Consider the following 25486-nt stretch of genomic DNA (forward strand, 5'->3'; position numbering starts at 1 on the left):
ACAGAGTGAGACCCTGTCTCTTGGGGCAGGAGAAAAAGAAAGAAGCTTACAGGATATATATGCCCAGGAAAGTCAGAGGCAGAGATTTTCCTATTCCACCATATCTATACCTACTCCCCCATCTACCCATTCTCTTCTGTCCTGTAGAGAAAAATCAAGTCTCTCAAGGGAGCTGCCCAGAGTCCCGTGTGCATACACAAGTGTGCACGCAGGCGGTGACATGCATTCCGCCCGTGCCCTGGTGTCACATGGAGAAAAACACAATCCCTTGTGATGAAAGTGGCCCCCAAATGCAGTAAGGTGCTTTCGCTCATGGACCTGGCCCCAGAATGAAAAAGGATGGAGAGAAGCTGTACGTGCAGACAGAGGCGCTGTGAATGGCGGAGGGCTCTGCCGTCAGGAGCAAGAAGCACGGGTGTAACTTACCTCTCCCAAGTCACGGATCCTCTTTAGGAAGCGCTTCTCAAAATGCGTGGGGTCCACTTCAGTTGCTGGCTTTTTTTCTGAAACAATATCTGGATCTAACAGAAGAGAAAAGAAAATAGAGTGAAAGGCAGGCAATTGCCAGGGACTGCCACCCAGGCTCCTGTTTCTCCCCAGGCTGCGTTAAAGCAGCACATGGCAGGTCTTACTCTGCTCTTCAAGCTTATTAATGTCTCTCATGATGGCTCGAAAGAAGGGCCTCTGATTGGGGTCGTAGTTCATGCAGCGGGTCATGAGGTCAGCCAGCTCCTTACATGATGGTGTCACTGGCCTGCACCGGCTTTCATAGAATCTCTCTTTCTGAAACAAGAGGGGCACATGGAAGAAACCAAAGGAACCACTTACAAACTTCTCAGCCGCAGGTCAGATGGAAGTGCCAATTCCTCATTCGATTCTCAACATCTCCACTTACAGGTAAGTTTCATAAATGTTTGTTACTGTTGCCTTCTTCTTGGAAGGGGAAATCACAGTCCTAATACTGAATAATCCAAATTCAAGGAGACTGGGCACTATAGCCCAGTCCCAAAAGGCTTCATTCAAGTAAAGGCATGCAACCTTTCTGGAATACAACTGGGCAACATGTACAAAAATCTTCAGATTCTTCAAACCCTCTGATGCATTAATTTCAATGACTGAATGACTCAGAAATAAATCAGATATGAACAAACATTTATGTATAAGGATGTTCCCTGCAGAATTAGATAGAACACTGGAAATCTGAAAACTTAAATGCCAACTATAAATTTAGTCAAGTAAATTAAACAAAACAACTCTTACGTTAAATTTTTAAAAATTATGATTTTATCTCACAGGAAAGCCCTCACAGTATTAAATGAAAAAACTCAAGAATTTTATATAACTCTATCTAGCATGGCCCCAATTTTGTTTAAAAAAGAGAGATACAAACAGGCTGGAAGACAAAATGCCAAAGTGTTAACAGTGGTCAGGGATGACAAGAATGCAGTGATTGCTATTTTCTTTTTTTAACAGTTTCATTTTTAAAATTTTCTTCAACTGTTTATTACTTTAAACTTTAGAAACAAAGAACTTATGCTACTTTTGGAAGACGAAGTGAAACCACTGCATTCCAGTTCCTACTTTCTAGCTGGACTCCAAGGGTACTAAGTTCCTCTCTGGTCCCCGTGGGCCCTGGGGTGGGGTGGGGTGGGCAGGCCCCAGAGGACAGGGAGGAGGGAGGACTAGAATTAAGGAGCTGAGAGCTGCTCTCGTCCTTGAGTGTCACTCACACATCGCTGCGGCAGTGCAGCCTGCAGAAAGGCCATCTAACCCAAGGGGACTTAGGTAGAGAGAGACCCCTATTTTATTAAAGATATGGGTCCTTCCTTACACCACCCTGTATGCTGTTCAGCCTGGGGAACGCAGCACGTGCTCAATAAACACTGACTGATGACAAAGGGTATGTTGTTTCATTTCCAAGGATTCAAGGAAGTTAAAAATAAAAATGAATTTCCCAAAAGCCTAGGCTGAAAATTCCAAATAGCAGATCTGTAGATCCGATGGTTTCCCCGCGGTTTAAGATCCTTTCCCAAGTCCTGCACCATCTTTAACTGGCAAGTCATAGAGGTTCTACCTCTTCAATATCTCCCACCATGCACTCTGGACTCCCGCTGCCATTTCCGGATGTGGGGCTCTCACTGCTGAGAGCCTCGGGGCCCTTGTCTCCCTCCAGGTCTCTCCTCTGTCTATCCCAGCTACTGCATCCAGGATAACATCCCAAGGCCAACCTCCAAGCCCCTCCCTCCTCCACCCAAATCCTGCCTTGTCCCAGGCCACCCCCAGGAAGATGTAGGCTCTGCAGCCTGAAATCAGGGACTTTAAACATCTGAACCCAAATGGCCTTTCCCACCTGATCACTGTTACTCCTTTCCCCATTCCAGATACTCAAGGCCAGGCACACCAAACTACCCAGGCTCCTGGCACAGCACTGAAACCAGGCTTTCACAGCCGAAACTGATGGTTGCCCCCTCTAAACATACGGAGCACATTCCAATTACAGTCACTGAGATGAAGGGACAGTGGTCTTTCATTGTGATTTTTACTACTTTACCCCTTTGGAGTCAGAGTCTCTACTTCTTCCACAGGTACATCTGGAGGACAGGTCCACACCTCACCTGTTTTGCATTCTAGCTGAGGAACCCAGGTGAGTGGGGCTACCTGAGTCTCAGTTACCTGATCTGTCAAATAAGGGTAATGACACCCTCCTACCTAATTTATAGGGCTCTTAGGGTGACACTTTCAGGTATTCTTTCTGGAATTCTTACCATTGTTATTTTAGCCTAAATCCCTACCATACCTTAAGGCCCTCAAGGGAAGGCAAGGCCTCTATCTTATTTTATTGTGAACCCCCAGCCTTTCCCTAGCTTGATGCCTAATACAACATAGGAACTCCATACATATTTGCGTGTTAATTTTGCTGAATAACAGGCACTTAAAATCTCAGATAAATAATACTATAACATCTACTGAGCTTGTACTGTATGCCTATCACTCTCTCTGCATTCTTTAATCTTCACAAAAACCCTACAAGGAGTTACTGATTATCCCCATTTTACAGATGACGAAACTAAGGCTCACGGAAGTTCAGTTACATTTGTGAGGTCACACACCCAGTAGGCCTGTGAAGAGATTCAAACCCATGCCCATCTCTTCCCACAGTGCCAGGCTTCCGACAACTCCTGGGAAGTCCACGAGCGCCTGAAAGCCCTCACTTGCCTCATACCCTGGGAAACACCTGCTCACCTCAATCAGTGTCTTGTCTTTCAAGGGGATCTCGCCATTGTAGCAGATTTCCCAGAGCGTAGTTCCAAAGCTCCACTTGTCAGCAGCCACACTCAGGTTCTTGGAGTCCTCAACACACTCGGGAGCAATCCACGGGATTCGTTCAATGCACTCTGGAAGACAACAGACACACTGACAGAGCAGTTTCTAGGATCTCCCGGGGATTTAATTACTGTCACTGCAGCCAGAACAGTGAGCCAATGAAGGAACTACTTCAAGCAGTGTGTCCAAACGTGGCCCATGGCCACATGAGTCCCATGGGGGTTCTGCAGGCGTGCAGGCCTCCAAGCCTCACCCAGCACTTCTGATACATCAATCTGGGTCACAGCCAGCAGATGGGTCCTTGCCTCCAAGCTCCCCAGAAGGGTCGTGTGGAGCCAGGCTTCTGAAGCCCTGGCCTCAGGATCAGCAAAACATCCCAGGGTGGGGGCCATCACCCAGGGCAGGGGACGAAAGGGGGCTTGTTCAAGGGCTTAAGAGAAGGCAGGAGATCAAGACCATCCTGGCCAATATGGTGAAACCGTCTCTACTAAAATAAAAAAAAAAAAAAAAGACTCTCTAAAAGGAGACCAACCCCAGCCCAGCCCTTCTCCCTGCTGACTTGCCCCAACTCAGGATGGGGCCAGAGGGAAGAGAGGGGAGACACACCTTGCCTAGACAGCACCGTAATGGGGATGCCAGGGTCACTGAGCTTGATGAACGGACCACACTCGCTGTCGATGCCCTCACGGGCCAGGAGGAGGTTTTTAGTACACACATTTCCATGGACCAGGTCTTTATCTTCCTGCAGAGTAAAAAGGGCAAGTTTAACCAGGCTGCTCCTTCCTGTACTCTATTTCCAACCCTGGTCCCTGAGGTCATCTCTTCCTACCTCCAGCTACAGCCAGATCCGGACAGCCTGGCCCTGCCACCAATCATCTGTGTGACTTAGGCACATCACAGGTGCCCCTCGGCTCCAGCTCCCTCATCACTGAATGTGGCTAAATAGTGGGGCATATCTCACTGGGCTTCATGAGCATGACACTGATGAGAATCTGTGAAACGCCTGAACAGCTGAGCCATGGTGAGCACTCCACACGTGTCAGCTGCTACAGAGGCTGGCAGTTCACTCATTCACTCAACACCTACTACACTGCTTTCAGCCTTGCCATCTGCAGTATGCAGGTCGGTCCTCTGACATGCTAACATTTCCCACTAAACAGAACCATGGAGCACAGGGAACGGCCCCAAATGACCGTCTTCAGTAAGCACCAGGCACACCTTTGTCCAGCCACAGAGCCCTGGCCCCATGGAACCCAAGAACAGGCCCCTCCAGCTGCTTGGCTAGCACCTCCTTCCTGCCACCCCTCCCACAACACTCTGGTTTCTGGTGGGACCATTATGGACATCAGGACATTCTTACCAAGTAGCTCAGGGCACTGGCCAGCTGTTTGGCAACTTTGAATTTCCAGGGTGTAGTAAGGACATCGCTTTTCCGGTGCATGAAGAGATCCAGAGGACCCCCTTCCACAAACTCTTCCACCATGATATCTATAGGCACAAAAATAGCCATGTCTGGAACCTGGTCTATGGGACAGTCCTCTCCTTCATCCCCTTACAACAGCCCACTTTAGTGAACACTACTCAAGAGTACACAGATATCCTTGGGGGGTGCAAAGGTGCAGGGGCTTCAGAGCTGGAAAGGCCAAGTTCAATCCCAAGCTCTTCTTCTAAACGGGTGGCACTGAGCAAGTGACACTTCTCTGAGCCTCAATTCCCTCATCTGTAATAACAGATGGCAGCTCAATGTCACAAGGCATGGAAAGCCTTGGCAGAGGGCCTGACACAGAACAAGGGCTCTGGGAACAGCCGCCGCCACTGCTGCTGTTCTACAACACACTGCGATGCCGAGGTCAGGCCGCTCGCACGGCAAAACTTCCCTCTCCACAGGACTCCTGTGAGAGTACACCGAACAGCTCACATTGCCGGATTTCACAGGGAAGAAGTCACTTGGGGTTTAAAAAAAAATCGTTCTTCTTCCAAACTTATATGTCAGGAACTCAGTGGCCAAGGCCACCCCTCCATCTCAGTGTGCAGCAGCAGCCCAAGGGCCCACCAGCTCAGTGGCTTGACAACCAAGAAAGGGCCAAGCCTGCCTGCGGCTGAAAGGCAGGCCAGTCCACTCGAGGGGCCAGCGTCTTGCTGCCCGTGGGGTGCGCTCACCTCACTCACCTGCCCAGAGCTCCTGGAGCCTGACTCTTGGGGCCGTGACCTCATTTCACTCACCTCAGCCTCCCAGGTCTAGCACAGTGTAGAGTTCTTGCCAGCGTTGACAAGAAACATTACACAAGTGAATGAAAAGCAATCGGTTTTAGTTCCACCTCCACTACTTACTTAAGCAAATGATCTGCTCCGTCCCTCAATCTCCTCAATCGCACAAAGAAAGGCAAGAAGTCTGGGCAACATGAGGGTGGGAAGAGCCCCTACCGTCTCCACAGCACCCAGGCTCCCCAGCTAGGCCACCCACCCCTTCAAAAGAGAACACACTTACTCTCCACATCGCGGACACAGACGCCATAGAGGTACACGATGTGTTTGTGGGAGACCTGTCTCATCATGCTGGCTGCCTCGAAGAAGGCCTGTAGGCAAGCAGGATACACGAATGTCTCAGGCCAGCCTCTAGGGGGCTGCTCCCCAGGGGCTCTGTTGAGGGAAAAGCCAGTGGACCCAGGGAAGCTCACCACTGTCGCCACCCCGGGCCCTGAACATCAATCCCCTGGCCTTGACTGTCCAGAGGCACTGCCAAGCCTTGTTCTCTGGGCCAATCTGGCAGGGATGTGAGATTTCTTTAGAAAACCTAACAGGATGCAGAGCAGGGCTGGTGGGAGAAGCTGGCTAAGAATTTTCCCACTGGATACTCATGCCCACCTCTCTCTCTTCCTTTCAGCTCTGGGAAATACCCATGTTTAGCACTATGCTGGAACAAAGGGAAAATGAAGGCAGCCAATCTCTGCTCAATATTTGACTGTGTCACTCTAACAGTCTGTGGGATCCTGGGTGAGTCCTTTTACTCCTCTGGGCTTTAATTTTCCAGACTGTGCGTTGAGAGCCATGGACTGTATCAGGAACTCTGAACCATTTGGCCAGTCCTGGGGCTCCACAGCATGGCCACCTGGACCTGTCCTTAGGAAAGGTGGGGGGTGGGGGTGGAAGGGAGGGCACGGGATGAGTGTGAGGAGCTGCTCAACCCACCTCACTCTACACACAGGGTCCACTAAGATCATATGTGGAGAAAAAAATTGAGTAAAAGGCAAGTTTGAAAACCACTGGGCCACAAGAAGTGCAAGGGTTCTTCTCAACCCATCGTGTTCCACTGGCTCTGGAAATGGGAGAGGGGAGGGGAGGAATTCAGAGGAAGACACTTGCCAGGGAAATATCCCTGTGGCTGGGGTCTAAGACTTTGAGGATCACTTTTATCTTCTTCTCTTCGGAAGTTCCTTCGTCATCCTTGTAATCCATCAGGGTCCCAGAGTAGATGTGTGTTCTCGTGCCTCTCCCAAGGTGCTCGCCCTGAGGGAGGAAGCAGAAGGCTGGGGTGACCTCTCTGTCCCCTGCAGTGATGGACCGTCTGGGAATGGCTCCTCAGTGGGAACATGGACGATCAGTGGGATGGGACAAAGGCAAGAGGGCTCCCTGCCCCAGCTCATGGTCCCCAGCGCCTTGTCCTTGTCACGTCTCCTGAGAAAACAACAAGCTATTTGGCCAAACACAGTGGTGACATTTGCTGGGCCCCAGGAGACGGTCCTCCTACTCCCTAAATGGCTCCTTGCTTTCTACCCCCAGGACAGCCTCTGGCCAAAACACAGTCCTAACCTGTCAGGACACTGCAAACAGGACCATCAACGGCCAGCCACATGGGTCCCACCCCAGGCCTCCAGAGAAGACTCAAGACAGGAGCCCCCAGGCAGCTCCTCTACTCACAGGCTGTGCTACCCTGTGAAGAGGCTTGCAAATCCCAGCTCTACTACCCGCTGGCCATGTGACATGGGGGCAATCTCTGCCCACTTTCTGCAAATGGAGGTAATAATGGTACTGACCTCATAGGGCTGTGATAAGAATCAAACCAGGAAATAGGGACAGAGGCTCCTGGTACAGACTCAGGCATACGGGGGGGTAGAAACCCATCTGGTGGGCCCATGTGTTATCTGAAGCCCTCTGGCACAGGTAGGCACAGTTTCTCACACTGGAACCATGTGTTTCCCATCCATCTATCCAGTGTGTGTGCTCATGTGTATGCATGCATACTGGGATTTAAAGTTAGTGGTGCAAAGTACACCGGCATTTGCCCTGGCAACCTCACAGAGGAGATGGCAATGTGAAGATGATGGTGGAGACTGGGGCGATGTGTCCTGGATTTCCTGACATGTGAAAGGGAACAATACCCCCGGATGAGTGGCAGGAGGACTGAATGAGATGATCCGTGCAAAGCCCTGGCCGCACCATAATCTATTTCTGAGGACCCTTCCAGTTCAAGTTGCAATAATTCTGATTTTAAAATTCTTAATATTTGGAAATCGAAATGGGATTCACGAAACTTAGGCACTGTCAAGTTGTTGACATTAGCCCCACAAAACTTGTAAAATGAAGGTCCATTATTCTATTATTTGAGGACCCCCTGGAAATGCGGAAAATGGACTGTAGCTTATACCAAGGGAATCAGTCTTATCCCCCATAGGAACATACACCATTGTTAATCAGGTATATTAATTTGCACAAATGCCACCATTTGTCATCTGTCAGAGCCGAATGGCGATGCATCCACCCTGTCTGCTGTATCCTGGCAAGGTCTTTGGCTATTCATTAAAGTTGCATCTGTCATGAAGTGATCCATCAAGGTTATGGGAAGCTGTATTCCCAGAACATCCTGTAAAAGCCATATGCTTTCAGAATAATTGCTCTTCCCGTGGCCAAGTCATGATACCATATGCTGTCAGGATTCTGCAGGGCCCCACAAAGGCCCATATGGCCCACTTCAGCCTCCTCTGATGCTGTTCCCTCCACCTTGCCTAGCTACTTGAGCTCATCCTCCAGGATGAGACCCTGCTTACCCCCCAGACAGGGTCTCACTCTATCACCCAGGCTGGAGTGCAGTAGCACAATCATGGTTCACTGCAACCTCAAACTCCTGGCCTTATGCAATCCTTCCAACTCAGCCTCCTGAGTAGCTGGGACTATAGCTGCATACCACTACGCACAGCTAACTTTCTCATTTTTATTTTTAGTAGAGATGGGATCTCATTGTGTTGCCCAGGCTGGTCTTGAACTCCTAGGCTCAAGCGATCCTCCCACCTTGGCCTCTCAAAGTGCTGGGACTACAGGTGTGAGCCACTGTGCCTGGTCTGGGACTCTGCTTTGATATCACTTCCTCCAGGAAGCCATCTCTGTCCTCTCAAGATTAGGTCCACATCCTCCTGTACTTTCCTACCTTGGAACTTGACTCTTGCGAATGTGATTACCCCCTCAAAACAGACAGGAGCCTGCTGAGGCAGCAATTGTGCATGGCACGTGTAATGCTTGATCTCTGTTGGCTAAGTGGATGTGGAAGGCATGGAGGATGGTGGTTACCTGCTTGGAGGCTTGAGGGGAGGGAAAAGAGGCAGGCCCCACGGACTATGTAAGTTCTACACAGAAAAGAGGCTATGAAACTGTGGCTCTGGCGACTGTAATCTCAGGACATAGCTCTGACACCACAAGGGGAATAGAGAACAATGATGGGCCTTTGGTGAAGAAATGTACCACGATGGAAGTGAGGCAGTTTAGCTGTAGATTTCCACTCCCTCAATCTCTACCCAACAATCTCAGGGACTCACTGAAAAAGGTAAAGTAACAAACCCCCGTGTGCCACTCTCCCCGGGCTCCTTCACAGCAGGCAGCTTCCGCCTCACCCTCCAACACCCCTAAGGTGCTGCCATCTCCCCAGGTGGTGAGTGGCACCGTGCTTGCTTCCCTCCAAGGCTGCCACACCATCTCCCTGATACCCCAATGCGTGGCTCTATGCAACAGGGCCGCAGTGCAGCGGCAGAATAGAAAGTGGGCTTTCCCTGGGTCTCACACCACCAGCAACAGCTCCAGGGCAGCCCCTGTAGATTCCGGGCAAAAAGGCCTCCAAAGGCCGGGGTCTGTTTCTCCAGATAGCTCTCCTTCAGGCCTAGACTGTGCATGTCCTCTTGTCCCCTCCCTGTGTTCTCTCCTCCCCAGCTCTGCTCCTTCTGGAAGTATCATCAGAAAGTGCAGGACTGAACTCTGGAGGTGCTCTGTCACACAGCCTGCTGCAGGCAGCGAGGGGTGACGGCCATGCTCCCCTGTGGAGAGCCACCTCCTGCCCTGCCACCCCCTCAGCATTCCCTCACCACAGAAGGTTCCTGCAGTTCTAGGGAACCCCAGAAGGCCTGACCAAACCACTTTCCTCAAAACATGTCTCTGAGGAGCGTCAGCAACGGTGAGGAGGATGGAGGCACTGGTTGTATGGTTTTTGCCATCAAAGGAAAGTCTCCCTGTTCTTTTTCTACTAAGATTTCCCCAAACACAGCCTTCCTTGCCCCAGATCCCCAGGCTGCTCCACCGCAGGGAGGCAGGACCACAGCCGGCCCACACCCTGCAGCCGTGACTCACCTGCACCAGATCCTTCTTGAAGATCCGATCAAAACTCAGCTGGCTCATGGGGTAGACGGGCTGCCACTCCTGGGCTTTCTTAGTAGCCACCAGCAGGTTGGAGATTTCTGTGGAAGAGATTGGAGGAGTCTGAGCACAGCACCCAAGATCTGAGTTCCCGGACAGTCAGCGTCTACTGAGCCGGGGCCGTGGGACCCGTGTGCAGGCACTTGCTGCTTCAGTCATTCAACAAGTGCTTACTGAACAGGCACATGGCTCCTACCCTCCAGGAGCTCACAGGGTGATGACAGAGCCAAAACTCCCAAATCACCAATTAAATGGAAAGCTACAATTTGTTCAGCTCCTCTAAAGAACAGGTGTGTGGTGCTCCAAGGTTGGTACAGCAAGATCTGTTCTGGTAAGAAAGGTCAGAAACAGTTTCCCCAACGAAATTAAAATTTTAAATGTAGGACTGGAAACCAAAAGAAGTCAGAAACTGTGTCCATCTTATTTTCTGCTCCACCTCCACAGCCCGGTACATAGCAGGCACTCAATTATTATTTGTTAAATGTGTGAATGAATGACTGGCGTCTTTCTAAAGATGAGAGCTATGGAAGGAAGAAGCAGTACCCAGGCCCAGGGCATGACAGGAACCAGAGGAGGTGAACAAACACTGGTTTTGAGCCAGAAGATCAGGGCAGGTGACCCAGAACAGTGCCCTATCTGAAGCTCCTGGTACGAGCGGTGCCTGACACGGAGGAGGCGCTTACCAAATGCCCCCTCAATGTGCAGGTTTAAGTAGACTATCCTCCAGATTCTACTGATTCAAACAGAAACCCAACACATTATTAAATCCTCCAGGCCAGGAAATCCACAATCCACAGAAATCATCTTTTCCGCCATGAAACTACTGCAAGGAACGAGGTTATCGTAAGGCAAGAAGGGACCTTCCAGATCCTGACTAGCAGGGAAAGTATTCCGGGAATCCCTGAAGACTTGTGTCTATTCATCAATTTTATTAACTGAAGCAGGAATATTAGGAAAATGACAAAGAACATGCATTTCCCTTCACTTCCTCTTTCCTACACTACAAGACAACGACGAGTTAGGGGAGAAAATGAAGTCCTGATTCCTAGACTGGAACAGAAGGAAGTTCCTAAAAGAACATCTGTAAAAACAGCCAGGCATAACCCACGGAGGCCACCACACACACCGCTGGGAGGCAATGGTTGCTGAGTGCCGGGTCCCTGCACAGGGCCACGTCTCTAAACCTCACTATCCCTCAGGACAGGGCGTTCTTTTCCTTTCTAATTTTTTAAGCTCACATACTCCGATTGCTTTCTCTGTGCCAGCCGCTGTTCTATGAGCAACATACACATTAACTCCTTCGTCTTATGACAATCCTATGGAATACACAGTATTCTTATCCCCATTTTATAGATGAGAAAAGAGATTCCAAGAGATTAATTGGCCCAAGGCCACGCAGTTCATAATCTTAGGATTCACACTGAAGTCAGAGATGGCTCTAGTCTCTACCCTTCCCACAACATACCTGGCCCTAATCGGAAGAACAAATGTGGGTGCCAGAAACAGGGCTCAGGGAGAGGCTCCCCTTGTTCTCATATCCTGGGCACTCCTTTCTCCAGAGGCTGTTCCCTCCATACCGTTTTCCTGACTCTACCCTGTTACCTGGGGAAAATCCAATTCAGAGGCAACTCAGGCTCAACTCAACTCAGGAGAAAAGGCATCAAGAAGGGGCCCCATGGCTGGTGTCCGCAGGCAAGAGGCCAGGCAGCAGAGCCACTTGGGAAATGAGAGAGGGGAATGGAACCGAAGCCATTTATGGACTATTCTTTGCATGGGCACTTCGGGGAACATGGCACCAGGGTCAACAATGTGAATGGGGGAGGCCACAGTGCCTCCATGAAGGTGTTTCCTCACTAGAAAAATGGGGGCCACAGCTGTGTCCCTCATAGGTTACCGTGTGGATGAATGGGATGACGCAAGGCAGGGGCTGCCTTCAGCGCCTGATATGGAGTAAAACGCTCCCTGACTGGTTGCCACCGTGATTATGACTGGCATTACATCTTAGTCACTATTACCATCCTTCCTGTATCATCCGGGTTCCAGAGCCCTGGGCAGTGGACTGCAGAAGTCCTCAGTATCAGAGCTGACTGCACAGATGAGGATTTAAAAGGACTGGTGGAAAACGGGCCCAGGAGCCCCCTGGGTCGTTATGGAGCTCTCCACATGGCCTCCCTCAGACTTGGAGATGGACAGTGGGGCTGGACACAGGACCCAGGACCAGAGATGCGGGACCTGCTGAGCCATCACGCCCACTCTGAGTGGCCTCCTGCTTTTTCATTTTGCTTTTTATTTATCCCATGAAGAGTTTCTTAGTTGCATTTTCAAGTGAGAAACCCAGATCAGGGTCTGGCTATCAAAACCCCGTGGTTAGGAGGGCAGAGGAGCTGAAGAACCCAACACAACATTCTCATGTCTAATCTTCACGATTTCACCACTTCTCTAATTTACAGATGGCAGAAGGAAGAGAGAGAGCTCTGGGGGACCTATCTAAGGAAGCCTCACACACAGGCCTTATTCTTACTCTCCCAAGGTCAGAACTGGTCCTTGCTCTAAAGTCCTAGGCTGATGGCTAGTCCAAATCCCCACTCATCCTCTACCTAAGTGATCTTGGGTATGTATAATTGGGATAACAATACATTCTGGGTTATTGTGAGGACTAAATGACTTACAACATGAAAGATCTCCAAACAATGCCTGGCAAATTGTAAGCCCTGCTCACATGATAGGAACCGTTCTTATTAATTATTGCTACTATTATTCCTACTACCTATACTACTAGCTACATGGCCTTGAGCAAGTCACTTACCATGTCTTAAGTCTCAATTTCATCACGTTTGTAATATCTACGAAAAGCTACTGTGTAGATGAAATAAACAAGGTAGGCACACAAACTGCCTGGGCCATAGTAGGCACTCGCCATCCAGCAGCTCCTGCTACCTGGTTCACCTGACAGGCATTATTCACGCTGATTCCGTGCTGGGCACTCTCCTCTCCTCCCCACAAGCCCACAGAGAGGTGAGTGAGACTCAGGTCCTGTCTTAAGAGCCCACGGTCAGGTGGGAAAGGCAACAGGAAACACATTCAGCACTGAGTTTCAGGAGCCTCAACTGGGGTTCGTTCCAGTGTGTTGTTGTGAATAAACAGGGCTGTTGGGCTTTAAGGTTTGAACTCACTCTGAGGTCTCACAGTCAAGTGGCAGATGTGTTTTTACCTTTGCGGAAAATCCTCAAGCATGAAAACAAAGGCTGCAGTTATTCTCTGAGCCTGGCAGGAAACCCTATCTGATCAAGAACACAAGTCCTTCCTCTTTCACCAAGTTCAGTGACGAGCCCCTTGCTGAGACCAAAAACTGATTCAAACATCAAGAACCCAGGTCCCTTTCTATCCTGGTGCTGCTTCCTCTGCCCACCCCTGGTGGTGTGTGGGTTCATAGACACGTTCGCTTGTAAGAACAAGATGTGTCCCAGATAAAGACTCCTCAGAGGGTCTTCCTCTGACACTCATGGGGCCTCAGTGGCAACTGTGCTGCTCCTTCTCTGAGGCCTTCCTCCTTCTAAGGGAAGAACCTGACGTGTGCAGGGCAGCATCTTGAGGTGAGGACAGCAAAATCAACAGTTCTCAAGAGCTAGGGCACGCGGGTTAGGCCTGGCCCTCAAGCCCCTCTTTGATGCTGACCTTTGATGAGACCCACTTCGCTCTTCTGGGCCTCAAGTTTCTCATCTGTAAAATAAGACAGTTGACTGTGTGACCTCTACGTGTCTTCCCAGTCCTCACATTCTAAGAGACAAATCCACCTGCAGAACATCAGTGACACGTTCAAGAGGCTTAACAAGGAACAGCTGAGTGGCTCACCCCTTGGATTCATTTCACTCCCTGATCCTCCCTGGCCCCCATGGCCTGCAGGATAAAGACCCAGCTCCATGGCACAGCACCCAAGGCCCCCACACCCTAAACTCAGCCTCACCTGCCCCTCCTTTCCACCTTCACCTTCATGGTAGCCCCCACCTGTGCCTCTGTTTGCACATGCTGCGATGCCCTGACCGCACTGGCAACCTCCCACTCATCCTCCCACACTCAGTTCAAGACTGCCTCCTCTATGCAGCCCCCTGTGCTATGGAACTCAGGGATTTTGATCATCCTTTTCTGTTTGACTCCAGGGTATGATATCTATGTCGGTTAAAACACCCATCACAAACTGCAGTGGCCTCATTCACCTGTAACACTGGCATTAGACTGGAAACCCCCAGAGAGCAGGGACTGGGCCTTACACATTTCTGATTGTTTGCATCTGATATAGTTCTTGGCCCACAAAAGATGTACCAGGAGTCTCTCTCAGATAAATAAACCAGTGACAGGAGACCTCTCAAGGCATTTTATCTTAAGGAAGAAAGAAGTTATTTTCTGCTTACTAATGCTGAGCATGCCTCTTTCTGCAGCCTAATGAGATGCTGAGAAAGGTATATGCCTCTTCCATAGACAATGCTCACACTCAAGGGACTGGATGTGAGTTGGGCACAGAAGTGTAATAAAACTCAATAAAGAACACCTAGAAACTGTGGGGAGGGTCCACTTGGTTTAAGCCAGCCAGCGTGTTTTGGTCGATCTGAGTCTCAGCACATTACTGATGGGATATAGCTTGGCTCTGGCATGGGGAGACGAACCTCGGGGCTTGGGCTGGCAGCAGCGTTTCAACATGAAGCTGATGTTATCCGTGCGCAGGATCTGCTTCTTGAGGTGGCTCATGAGGTCTCCCAAGCTGGGGAAGCTGCGGTCCGAACCATGCAGGCTGTAGCGGCCCTTCTGCACCTCGATCTGAAAGTTCTTGAACTGCTTCTGGGCACCCTGCCCCTGCTATTCAGAAAATGACCAGAAATTAAATGTTTAAAATGGGGTCAGGCGTGGATATATAAGACATTAACATTAGGGGAAGCTGCATGAAGAGTACGGAGAAATTTTGCACCATCTCTGTAACATTTCTGTAAATCTAAAATTAGTCAAAAATAAGGTTTATTATCAATAAATAATCCAACCAACAACTAAATAATAAAACAAGGTCCAGGAGAAGGCATTGATAAAAGGGAGTTAATACTATAGCAGACACAGTAGCTATTTCTACAAAAGCGTCACTTGGTTTTTCACCTGTAAGATAAAGTTCATGAAAATGCAACCTCATAGGATTGTTGCTACACTTATATAACGTGGTGTTTTGAAAAACTTAGTAAGCACTTTATAAAGTCCAGCAAATATTATGTATGAGGTATATCATTATGATGGCAAAATTTCTCAAGGAACCGCCTCAAACTGAGCCCTGCCAGGCCATGTCTCTACTTGAGAAGAACCACACTGGGAGCTGGTGTTCAGTGTCTGACCCAGGTCTGGGACACTGTGGTGCCAGATAGGAGGTATAAGCAGTTTTCCTTCATGGACTCTTTTTGTACAAACTAAACTATTTTAGTGGTAAAAAATGAGGGCCAGAAAGACTTACTTAAGGTGTAAACTAGGAGACGATATTCAAAATCTCAGTTACTTCAACTGTACAATGGGATTAGTACAATGGGATTAGGTAGGTACTTCAACTGTACCTACCTAATATGGCTATTACAAGGCTTAAACAAGCACAAGTAGGTACAATGCTTGGCACAGGGTCTGGTGGGCCACAGTGAGTGGTGGGAGTAATCATTCCTATGACTGCTGTTTTCCCTGGGTGATGCGACATTGTTAGGGACTCATGGACACTCTTGGTACTGTACAGGCCAATTCCACTTCAGGAGGGGGCTGGGCTGTCTCATGCATTCCTCCATCGTAAACACATTAAGCTTCCTCCAATGACTGATGAATAGACGGCAAGCATCCTGGAAAGGCAACGAGCCTGACAAGCTCTGAGCCATGGAGCCCCGAGGCCCAGCTGTTCGGGAAGAGCCTGGGCAGGTGGTGGTGTCCCTGCATTGCCTCATCCAGGACACTTGGCAGCGCTGCTTCCTTCCGCCCTTTCCTCCTCCCATTCTTGACTGAGTTCAGCCCCAGGGGTTCACCAGTGAGCTTGTCCTTCCTGCGTCTGCCCTCCGTGCCAAAGGCCCCTCCATGTCCCAGGTCTCCCCATGCATGTGGAGCCTAATCAGTACTGATTAAAGTGTATTGATGTAAGTATTTTGTAAAACTCACTGTCTTTTAAAATATTCCACTTTGTATTTTTTTAAATTACATGATAACAAAGGCATTTGTGGTCTAGTGAGGGGAAGTCAGTAATTCTGGCGAATATCTTAGCCATCAGAATGTGTCTCACATCATCCCCAGCTTCAGCTATGCTTCAATCACTAAAAGACATCTCTATTAATTGTTCTAAGATGAGGGGGCAATTTGTTAAAGTGTCTGAAGCTACCATTTGGAAAAAACTGTGTTAGGCCATGTGGATGAAGTGGCATTTGGGTGCTGGTTTGTACCAGTGAATGCTGTAGACAGGCATAGCTCTGGGTCTGAGATGATGTTGGCACTGAGTCTAAATAAACCACTCTAAATAACGACACTATACTTTCTAAGTGTTGGGTTTGAATTGGTTTTCTGGTCATGTTCCATCTTCCAGAGCCATGGGGGACCCCCACCATGGGTCCCATGAAGGAAGAAGGAAAGGGCCCTACAGGGGAAGGATGTAGGGGTCTGGCTGCTGGGGAGCGGTCTCCTTTTGAGAGCAGGGGCCCTTGCCTGACCTCCCAGGGATCTCCTCAGAGACCGAGGCTTTTCAATTCCACCCTGCAAAGGGTGGTTCTGTCTGCAGCAGCTCCTGAACCAGGCTACACTGGACACCTCATGGCTGTATGGCCTGGTCCAAGCCAGTGTCCTGACTGACCTCAGACTTCTCAAAGCAGGTGACGGTCATGAGGATGTTGTCAAAGTCGGTGCAGCTCCACCTCAGCACGTACATCCCCTCCTCGCTTCCTTCTTGCCGCAATTTATTGATGGCGTATTCTGTACTAGAGGGAGAAGTAGGCAAAGGGAAAAAGAGCTCACACCAAACAGCACAGTGAACCCCTGGGCTACCCACTCTCCTGAGCTGCCTCAAGTGTTAACAGCCCCATCACACTATCTGCCCAGGATCCTAAAATCCCCTCTGATGCCATCCACGAGCATAGTGGAAATACCGAGTGGCCTCAGGACTGATGAAGTCGCCAAGGTTGAGAAGAGGATTCAGCCTCCTGCCCAAGGCAGTGAGCCCTGCTTGTCCCCACGTTCCCCACATTCCCCACAGACATCGTCTCCAGCTCGAGACAGAAGAGCCTCTCTGGAGGCTGGTGATGAGGAGCTGCCATGCCTCCCCTCCACCCCCAGCCAGCCCAGCGGGAGCACAGACCTCATGGGGGTGGGAACTGGAGGCCGTGTTGTTTATTGTTGTATCCCCATGGGCTCACACTGAGTGAATACATCAGTGAGGATTGGACAGATGTCAGTAGGAACAGACCTGTCTTACACTTCTTTGTATCCCCAGGACCAGTGAGTCCTGGCATGTAGAGGGCAGTGAACACTGGCTGAATACATCCCTGCATGAGGTTACTAGCACCTGGTGAGTGCTGCTTGCTAAGTACTGGTGAGAGAGGGCTGCCATGGTTCATGTGTTTCCAGAGGCAGGGACATTACGTACCTTCTAACTGCGCCATGCCTTTGCATGTGCTGACCTCTCATCTGGGTACCCTTTCCCCGCATTAAGGCCTGGCAAGCCGTCATTGATTCTTTGTTTTAACCAGATATGAATGCCACCTACTCTAAGCAGGCTCCTTAGGCAATGAATGTCAGCATCCCATCAAACATGAAATATCCATTCATTCAACGAATACTCACTGAGGGCCTACAATGTGCCAAGCCCTGTGTGTGTTAAGAAAGCAGAGAGCAATGCAGCCCCAGCCTTTGGGAAGCTCATATTCTAGGAGGTGAGGGTAGTCAGACCAGGAACAAATGTTATGTTATGTAAATAAACACAGTATCTCAGGAGGTAACGACTGCTACTGAAGGAAAATAAGGCAGAGTGCAGCAGCCAACATGGATGGAGAAGGGAAAGAGGTATGATTTTATATAAGGTGGTCAAGGAAGACTTCACGGATAAGGTGATATCTGACTAGCACCTGAAGGAAGTGGAGGCTGTGCAGATTCTGGAGGAAGGGCATTCTGGGCCAAGGGAAGAGCGAGTGCCTGGGCCCTGAAGCACAACCATGGCTGGGACATTGGCAGAAGACGCTTTTCGAATGCACAACCCCTTGCTCTGCCATTCTTTGTGTGTGTTTCCCTATGAGTCTGTGAGCCTCTCAAGGCCAGGGCCATGTGACTACTAAGCTACCTGTCCACAAGGTAGCCGGAAGAGGGAAAAAGGTGAGAAGCACATCATGTGGAAGGTGGCAGAAGAGATGCTTCCCCAGATATTCTGTGGTCTGAAAAGAGAGGCTCAGAAGAAACACAGCAGCTGGCTGTTTTCCTTTGCCTGAAGGGCTGTCATATGTAAGAGAAAGTCAACAGAATCCCTGTTGTCTCAAAAGGCAGAATTCAAGTGAGTAGACAGAAGTTACAGAGAAGTCAACTACAGCTCCATATCAGAAAGGTATGTACATCTCTCACAGTCAGAGCTCGAATCCATGGGCTGCCTCATACATTGCCCATCACCAGAGGTATTTGAGCACAGGCTGCCAGTTCTGAGATGCAGGTGGGACAAGACATCCCACACAGCCCTTCTGGCCTTAAGGCTGTATCACCCTCACGGTCCCCACTGTTCACCTGGCACCTTGGGACAAGCTGACTGACAATTCCATTTACTATACTGTCTCATGCTGAGATCTTCATATGATCTTTCTTTTTCTTCTTTTATATATTTTAGAGATGGGATCTTGCTATGTTGCCCAGGCTAGAATGGAACTCCTGAGCTCAAGTGATCCTCCCACCTCAGTCTCTCAAGGAGCTGAAACTATAGGCACATGGCAGCATGCTCAGCTGTGTTCTTCAATTGCCCGCATTGTTTGACACAGCAAGAAATCACAAAGGGTAGTACTTCTTGATCAGCTATGAAGAGGTGAGAGGGTTAAACTATGAGAAGAGATCCACATAAAGAAGTAGCGTTGAGGGGCTGCTGCAAAAAGGATGGTAGGAGATTACAGGAAGGCCTGACCAGAGCTTGGACAGCAGGGAGGAAAGGAGGACAGCCAACAAGTACCAGGCAGCATAGTCAACTGGCCTGACCTAAACAATGATGACATGCCCCGTCACTAAAACATGGGCTCTCTGCACACCAAAGGCAATAGAAAAGGTTCTAGGACCAACCAGATTGGACCATGACAGCCATTCTGTATGTTGTGGACGATCAACGGGGGGGCCACGTCGGTGCAGAGGTAATGATGGGCGTCTGCAGTGAGCCGGAAGTAGCCATCTACCAGTGACACAAAGGACAAGGCCTCCTCATGGGAAGAGAGCTTCAGTTCCTATTGAGAGAGAAGAAATCCCCATGGTTACATCATGTCTCTATCAGCTTAAGCAGCTGACTCTATAGGGAGGTACATGGTGAGAAGATTTTTATAACCCAGTGGGAACCTCAAAGGGAAAACCTTTTCATCAATACTAAATATACCCCTTGCATGCATGCATTTATTTATTTATTTATTTATTTTTAAGATGGGGTTTCACTCTGTCACCCAGGCTGGAGTGCAGTGGCAAGATCTTGGCTCACTGCAACCTCCGCCTCCTGGGTCCAAGCGATTTTTCTGCCTCAGCCTCCCAAGTAGCTGGAATTACAGGCACCTGCCACCACGCCTGGCTAACTTCTGTATTTTTAGTAGATACGGGGTTTCACCACGTTGACCAGACTGGTCTTGAACTCCCGACCTCGAGTGATCTCCCACCTTGGTCTCCCAAAGTGCTGGGATTATAGCCGTGAGCCACTGCGCCCAGTCTCCCTTGCATTTACATAGGACTTTCACTGTTCAACACATTTTCCCATCTATTATCTCAAACTATCAGATGAGGTTAGTGTATGCGTGCACGTGTGTGTGTGTGTGTTGCGGGTGACGTGGTGGGGGAGGCTGTGGCAGGCAGGGAGACATGCAGAGAAGCTGTCCCCCGGGTCCAGACGGGAGAAGAGGAAGCCTGAATCAAGGTGGCAGAGGCATAAAAGTAGAGGTGGGAAGGGGCAGAGCATGCACCCTGATCTTGGCACTAAACAGTGACTGGCTGAATCAGCATTATTCCTGCTTGGGAGAAAAGAAACAGAGGCAGTGTGGTTCATCTCATAGCAGACCTGCTCTATAAGGTGAAACTCCTGGATTTTAATCTAGGAATAATCCCAGGCCCAGTGAAGAGGTTGCTAGATTAAGCCTAGGGAGCTCTGAGAGCTGGAGGGAGCAGCGCGTCTTACTCAGAGTGGGAAGGGGCAAAGGCACCTGTGGAGAAGGAGGGAGGGGCTTTCCATCAAGGGAGGTGTTGTGAAAGACACCTGTGTTGTAGATAAGGGGTACTTTTGTCTTGATCACTGATCCCTGGAGAGACTGCCCATTTAACAGGAACTATGAGGTCAATCAAGAACGTTTCCCGGCAAGGGAAGGTATGCAAAAGCCGTGATTTGGAGCTTTGACTCACAAAAAACATTAAAAAGCATCTGAGGCTTTAAAAAAGAGCAAAATGACTTTCATAGCCTGTAGAAAGGAGAGGCAGCTGATAGACACGAGAGGACAGTGAAGGGAAAAAGGAGCAGGGGGGACAAGCCACTCGGCAGGAGAGAGGTCAGGGGCCTAGTGCAGCTGTGATGGCGAAGGAAGCATGCCTGGGGCTACGAGCAAGGAGGCCTGGAGAGGGCAGGGTCACCACAGGAATGGTGCCTTAGGAACGAAACAACACTGAGCACGCTGCCTTGCGGGTGTGACCAGGCACCCACCTGTGGATATCCCTGAAGAGCAAATTCAAGATGCTCTGGAACAAGGGGTAGGCTGGCCTGGGCAGCCCCTCACCCAGCCACATGATAAGCAAGACCACATCTGCACTTACGTTTCCTGAGAGCAGGAGTCTAAACAGAAATGGGGATGCCAAGGAGATGCAGAGAGAAGTGACTGATACATCAAGGTCTGACTTGACAACATGCTGGTATCAGGGTTTCTTCAAAGTACTGCCTGATTAAAGGGCTTGGAAATCCCACGGCTGGGAAGGGACAATGAGGGCATGAGATTCTAAACAGGCAGCATGGAGCAGTGGTCAACCCTCAGCTCAGGCTCCAGAGCCAGCTGCTCTGGGTTCAAATCGCAGCCTCGCCACCTGCTAGTAGGGTTATGCATATGGAATCATCATTTTTATAGGTCAAAATGGTCAAATATTGGTAATTTCAAATATTTTAACCTAACAGCTGTCTGACCTTGGACAGGTTACTTAACCTCTTTGGTGCCTCAGTTTCCCCCTAACATACCCACTCATAGGGTTGACATGAAAATTAAAAGAGGTGATATTTGTGAAGTGCTCAGAATAGGAAGTGTCTGACAATAGTAAGGGCTAGCGTGGTAAAGAAAAACCAACTAATGGAGGTATCAAGTATTTCTTTCTTCCTGACGTCCTCCTGCTCCCTCCACAGCACTGTAGCCTGGCATAGAGTCACTGGCCCATGTGGCCAGGGTGAGCTCTGACTTACATGATGGGTGCACCAACTTGCGTTGGTGCTAGACTTGACTGTGTCAGTCAGGACAGGACAGGATGGGGCAGGCTCATAAAACGTGCACCAAGCATGCATCATGTTGAAGAGCCAGATCACGGACATGTCAGCCTCTCCCTCACTCCCTTCAGGGTCTCTGGGGGATGATAATGCCTTAGAAACCAAAGCAACACAGGCAAAATGCACAGGCAGACACCAGACAGAGCTGGGCAAGTGCCTGCCACTTTCTCCCTAAGTGACCCTGTGCAAGATCCCATGTCTCTTGATTAGTCTCAGATTCCTCATTTCAAAGTAGAGCTGATGCTCGGTCCTCTAAGGTTCTCATAAGGACTAAGACAGACAAGACACAGGCACAGCATATAACACGGGGCCTAATATCCAGGATGCAGCATATAACACGGGTACCCTAATATCCAGGATGCAGCATATAACACGGGGCCTATTATCCAGGATGCAGCATATAACATGGGGCCTAATATCCAGGATGTGCTCCATAAACAGCGCTTATTTTCTCGCTCCATTTCGCACCTTTCTACTAACGTCCATCTGAGCTCTTCTACTTCTCTCTTCACTTTGTTTTTACTATATTTTTCTAATAAAATTAATGTATGTTTTTTGTTTAAAAAAAAAAGGAGGGGAGAATAAGAAAGTTAAAACCATTCATAATGCCACCATAAATAAGTAGCTGTTAATATTTGATTATTTTTCTAACAGCATGTGTATACACAAGGATACCTATTGGTATTTTGAACAAAATTGGTCCCATTCTATAGGTAAAGTTTTGTATCCTGCTTTTTTCCCTGACCCTTTTTTCCAGGTCATTAAAAAATTCAGCAATCTGACTACCTAATGTTCTGCTACTCAGGCAAATTGTGATTTATTTTCCTATTCTCCTATTATTGTATATTTAAGTTATTTTCAGAATTTTGACACTTTAAATACTAGTGGAATGAACATTCTTATTCATAAACTACAACCTGCCTCTCACATCGTTTCTGGAAGATAGATTCGTTCTCTAGATTCCTGAACAGAGGGATATATAAATATTTTCAAGGCTGTTAACAGGTTGCCAAACTGTTTTCCAAAAGGTTATACCAGAAAGACAAGTTATTCTGAATACAAGAGAGTGACTGTCTGCCCTAAACCGTATCATCAGGCTCTTCCTCAGCACTGAGCGTTATCCTTGTGACACGGTATCTGCCACATTTTGGCAGAATGTGGCCTTTCCTGGTGTTGGTTCCACTCACCTGAAGAGTGCTCACTGTCTCACCAGCCGCTCTCTCTGCATGCTGTTGGCTGTGACTTCCCCTGACACAAACAGGTTTATTTTGGCAGAGTTCCCACTTCCTGCTTGTTTAGATTATGTCCTCAAGTGATACCAAAAAAGAGGAAGTGAGATTAAACACCCCTTCCTCTGTCCGAGAGTCACTGGGGTGTGCCTGACACCACATCGATGACTGCCACTGTGGCCGAGGCTCGCTTGAGGGCAACGCAGGGCTTCCTGCTTTGCACTTCAGCTCAGCAGAGAGGCCGTGCCGGAGCCCTTGGGAGGAAACACTGACATTCGCTGGTTTTCTTTTCCTTCAAATCCACTAGCTTTGTGAATTAAATATTGATGCTGAGGTATATTTGGGAGGGAAGCAAATCCTAAGTCGGATTCACATTTCTGAGACCAAAGAAAGGCACTGGAATGTATCGGTGTAACTTTAAAACACTGATAATGCCTTGGTAATAGGAACTTTTTGGCTTCAATAAGAAAATCCTATTTTCTCTTTAGGACAGGAACTTTGAAAATCATGTGCTACAGAACGGAACTCAGCAATTCTCCCTCTCATCACCAGATCCAAACTTAAGAGCTTCTGGGACAAACTTACCATTTTCTTGTTGTCCTGCTTGTTAATGCTGACCACAGACTCCTTTATTACAATGTGAGTGATTTCAGGGAAGTAAGAAAAATTGTTCCACTCTTCCCGGATCTTGTTTTTCTCCTCATCCTTCTTGTGTTTATTTTCCAGTTTTTTCCGCTTCAGTTTATTTTTTTCCTTTTCAACAGAAACAACCTGATAAGATACATGAAAGGGACAGAGTTAAGTTGCTTTTTTCTTTTTCTGTTGGTAAAAGGTCAATGCTGCTGGCAAACCTCTGCAGGGCCTAGGCCCAAGGAGGAGAAAGCCAGCTCGTCTGGACTTGCAGAAGGACTGGGGGAGTTGGCACCCGCAGGCTTAGGACCAAAGAACTGGGTTGTATCCGGGAATCCTGGGCTTTCACATCTGGAAGACACCTTAATGAGCACATTGTCTAAACTATATAATACACAATGTGCATGGAAACTCAGAAAGGGAAATCACTGCTCACTAGACATGCATCTACATTCAGGTCTCCTCACTTCCAGACTACTATACATGCTTTGACACAGACAGATAACATACTCTTCCCAATTACCACTGGGCTGAACATGAGCTTTCTCCTTCTCTCACCAATCGTCTTGACTTTAGAACAGCACTCGAGTCGGGATTTTCAAGAGAAGATATGCATTTCATGCTTGAAATAATCTACACACTGAATAATATATATCTGCACAAGGGAAAATATTTTGTGTTGCATGAGCCCTGGAGACCAGAAATCTAGGTTAATTACTTAACTCTGCCAATTACTTAACTAGTTACCTCATCTCTTTGAGCCTCGTTTTCCCTATTCATGAAATAGAGAGCTTACATCTTCACAGGGTTCTCTGAGATTAGACAAGTGCTAACGAACATAGTATATAGAACCTACTATATAGAAAGCCCTCAGTAAGTATCAGGCATTATTGTTTTAGCATGAGAATAAAACAGGAGGAGAAAATGAGTCTCATATTTTATTTATTTAATTTTTTGAGACAGTATCTTGCTGTCACCCAGGCTGGAGTGCAGTGGCACGGTCATGGCTCACTGTAGCCTTGACCTCCCAGGCTCAGGTGATCCTTCCAACTCAGCCCCCCAAGTAGCTAGGACCACAGGCATGTGCCACCACATCCTGCTAATTTTTGTATATTTTGTAAAGATAAAGTTAGGCCATGTTGCCCAGGCTGGGCTCGAACTCCTGGGCTCAAGTGATCTGCCTGCCTCAGCCTCCCAAAGTGCTGGGGTTACAGGTGTAAGCCACTGCACCCACCCACATTTACTTTAATATTATTAATTACAGTAATAATAATTGTAACAGCTATAATTTATTCAACATTTATTATATTGCCAGGCTTTGTGATAAATGTCATTTAGTTTCTTCACAACCTTATAAGTTAGACAGTACCTCCATTTAACAGATGAATAATTTCTAGCTGCTGATAAAGGTGAAATAACTCTCCTAAGGTCATATAAGTCATGAAGCTAGGATCCAAACCACGTCTACATGGGTCTAAAACCCATGCTCTTAAGCCACTCTGCTCTATTTCTTCATCCAATAAATATCTCATAAAGAAGCTTCCATAAAGCAAAATCAATTAGTCAATTTCATGGAGCCAGAGGCCTAACTTCAATTCTTGGCACAAATGCTTATTAGTCATAACCTCGGGCAAATTTAATTTCTCTGTGCCTCTTTGTATTCATCTGTAAAATGGAGATAATAGCAATACTTCCCTGAAAGGTTTTTTTATTTTTAGAAATAAATGAGTTAATACCTGTAAAATGCTTAGAAAAGAACTTGGCACATGGTAAACACTCAGGAACTATCTGCTGTTATTATACTACTACATATTATACATGTTGTTATATTTCCCTACATAACTCAATAAATACTTATTTAGACCTTGTGCTAAGGGATGAAATAAAAGATGAATGATACATGGTCTCC

General features: G+C 48.2%; 1 protein-coding gene and 1 long non-coding RNA gene across 10 annotated transcripts in view; one reads left to right on the forward strand and one right to left on the reverse strand.

The window, feature by feature from the left end:
* JAK1 (Janus kinase 1) overlaps positions 1–25486 on the reverse strand; it is a 237341-nt gene that overhangs the window by 7552 nt on the left and 204303 nt on the right. For 7 of the 9 annotated variants that reach the window (XM_021942491.2, XM_021942485.2, XM_021942487.2 and 4 more), the window contains 12 exons: positions 23533–23718; positions 19294–19451; positions 16844–16967; positions 14661–14850; positions 9934–10040; positions 6688–6831; positions 5813–5900; positions 4685–4812; positions 3931–4066; positions 3244–3395; positions 633–783; positions 427–521 (listed from right to left, as the gene is read on the reverse strand). In XM_021942491.2, the coding sequence (XP_021798183.1) occupies positions 427–521; positions 633–783; positions 3244–3395; positions 3931–4066; positions 4685–4812; positions 5813–5900; positions 6688–6831; positions 9934–10040; positions 14661–14850; positions 16844–16967; positions 19294–19451; positions 23533–23718 (1659 nt within the window). The remainder of the gene's footprint in view (positions 1–426; positions 522–632; positions 784–3243; positions 3396–3930; positions 4067–4684; positions 4813–5812; positions 5901–6687; positions 6832–9933; positions 10041–14660; positions 14851–16843; positions 16968–19293; positions 19452–23532; positions 23719–25486) is intronic. The other 2 variants (XM_021942496.2, XM_031669526.1) reach the window with 1 other exon arrangement.
* LOC116276351 lies at positions 779–3353 on the forward strand. Its single transcript, XR_004185808.1, has 2 exons — positions 779–897; positions 1521–3353. It is a non-coding gene; the product is annotated as an uncharacterized LOC116276351 (long non-coding RNA).

Source organism: Papio anubis, chromosome 1 (genome assembly GCF_008728515.1).
Source record: "Papio anubis isolate 15944 chromosome 1, Panubis1.0, whole genome shotgun sequence".
Classification (NCBI taxonomy): Eukaryota; Metazoa; Chordata; class Mammalia; order Primates; family Cercopithecidae; genus Papio; species Papio anubis.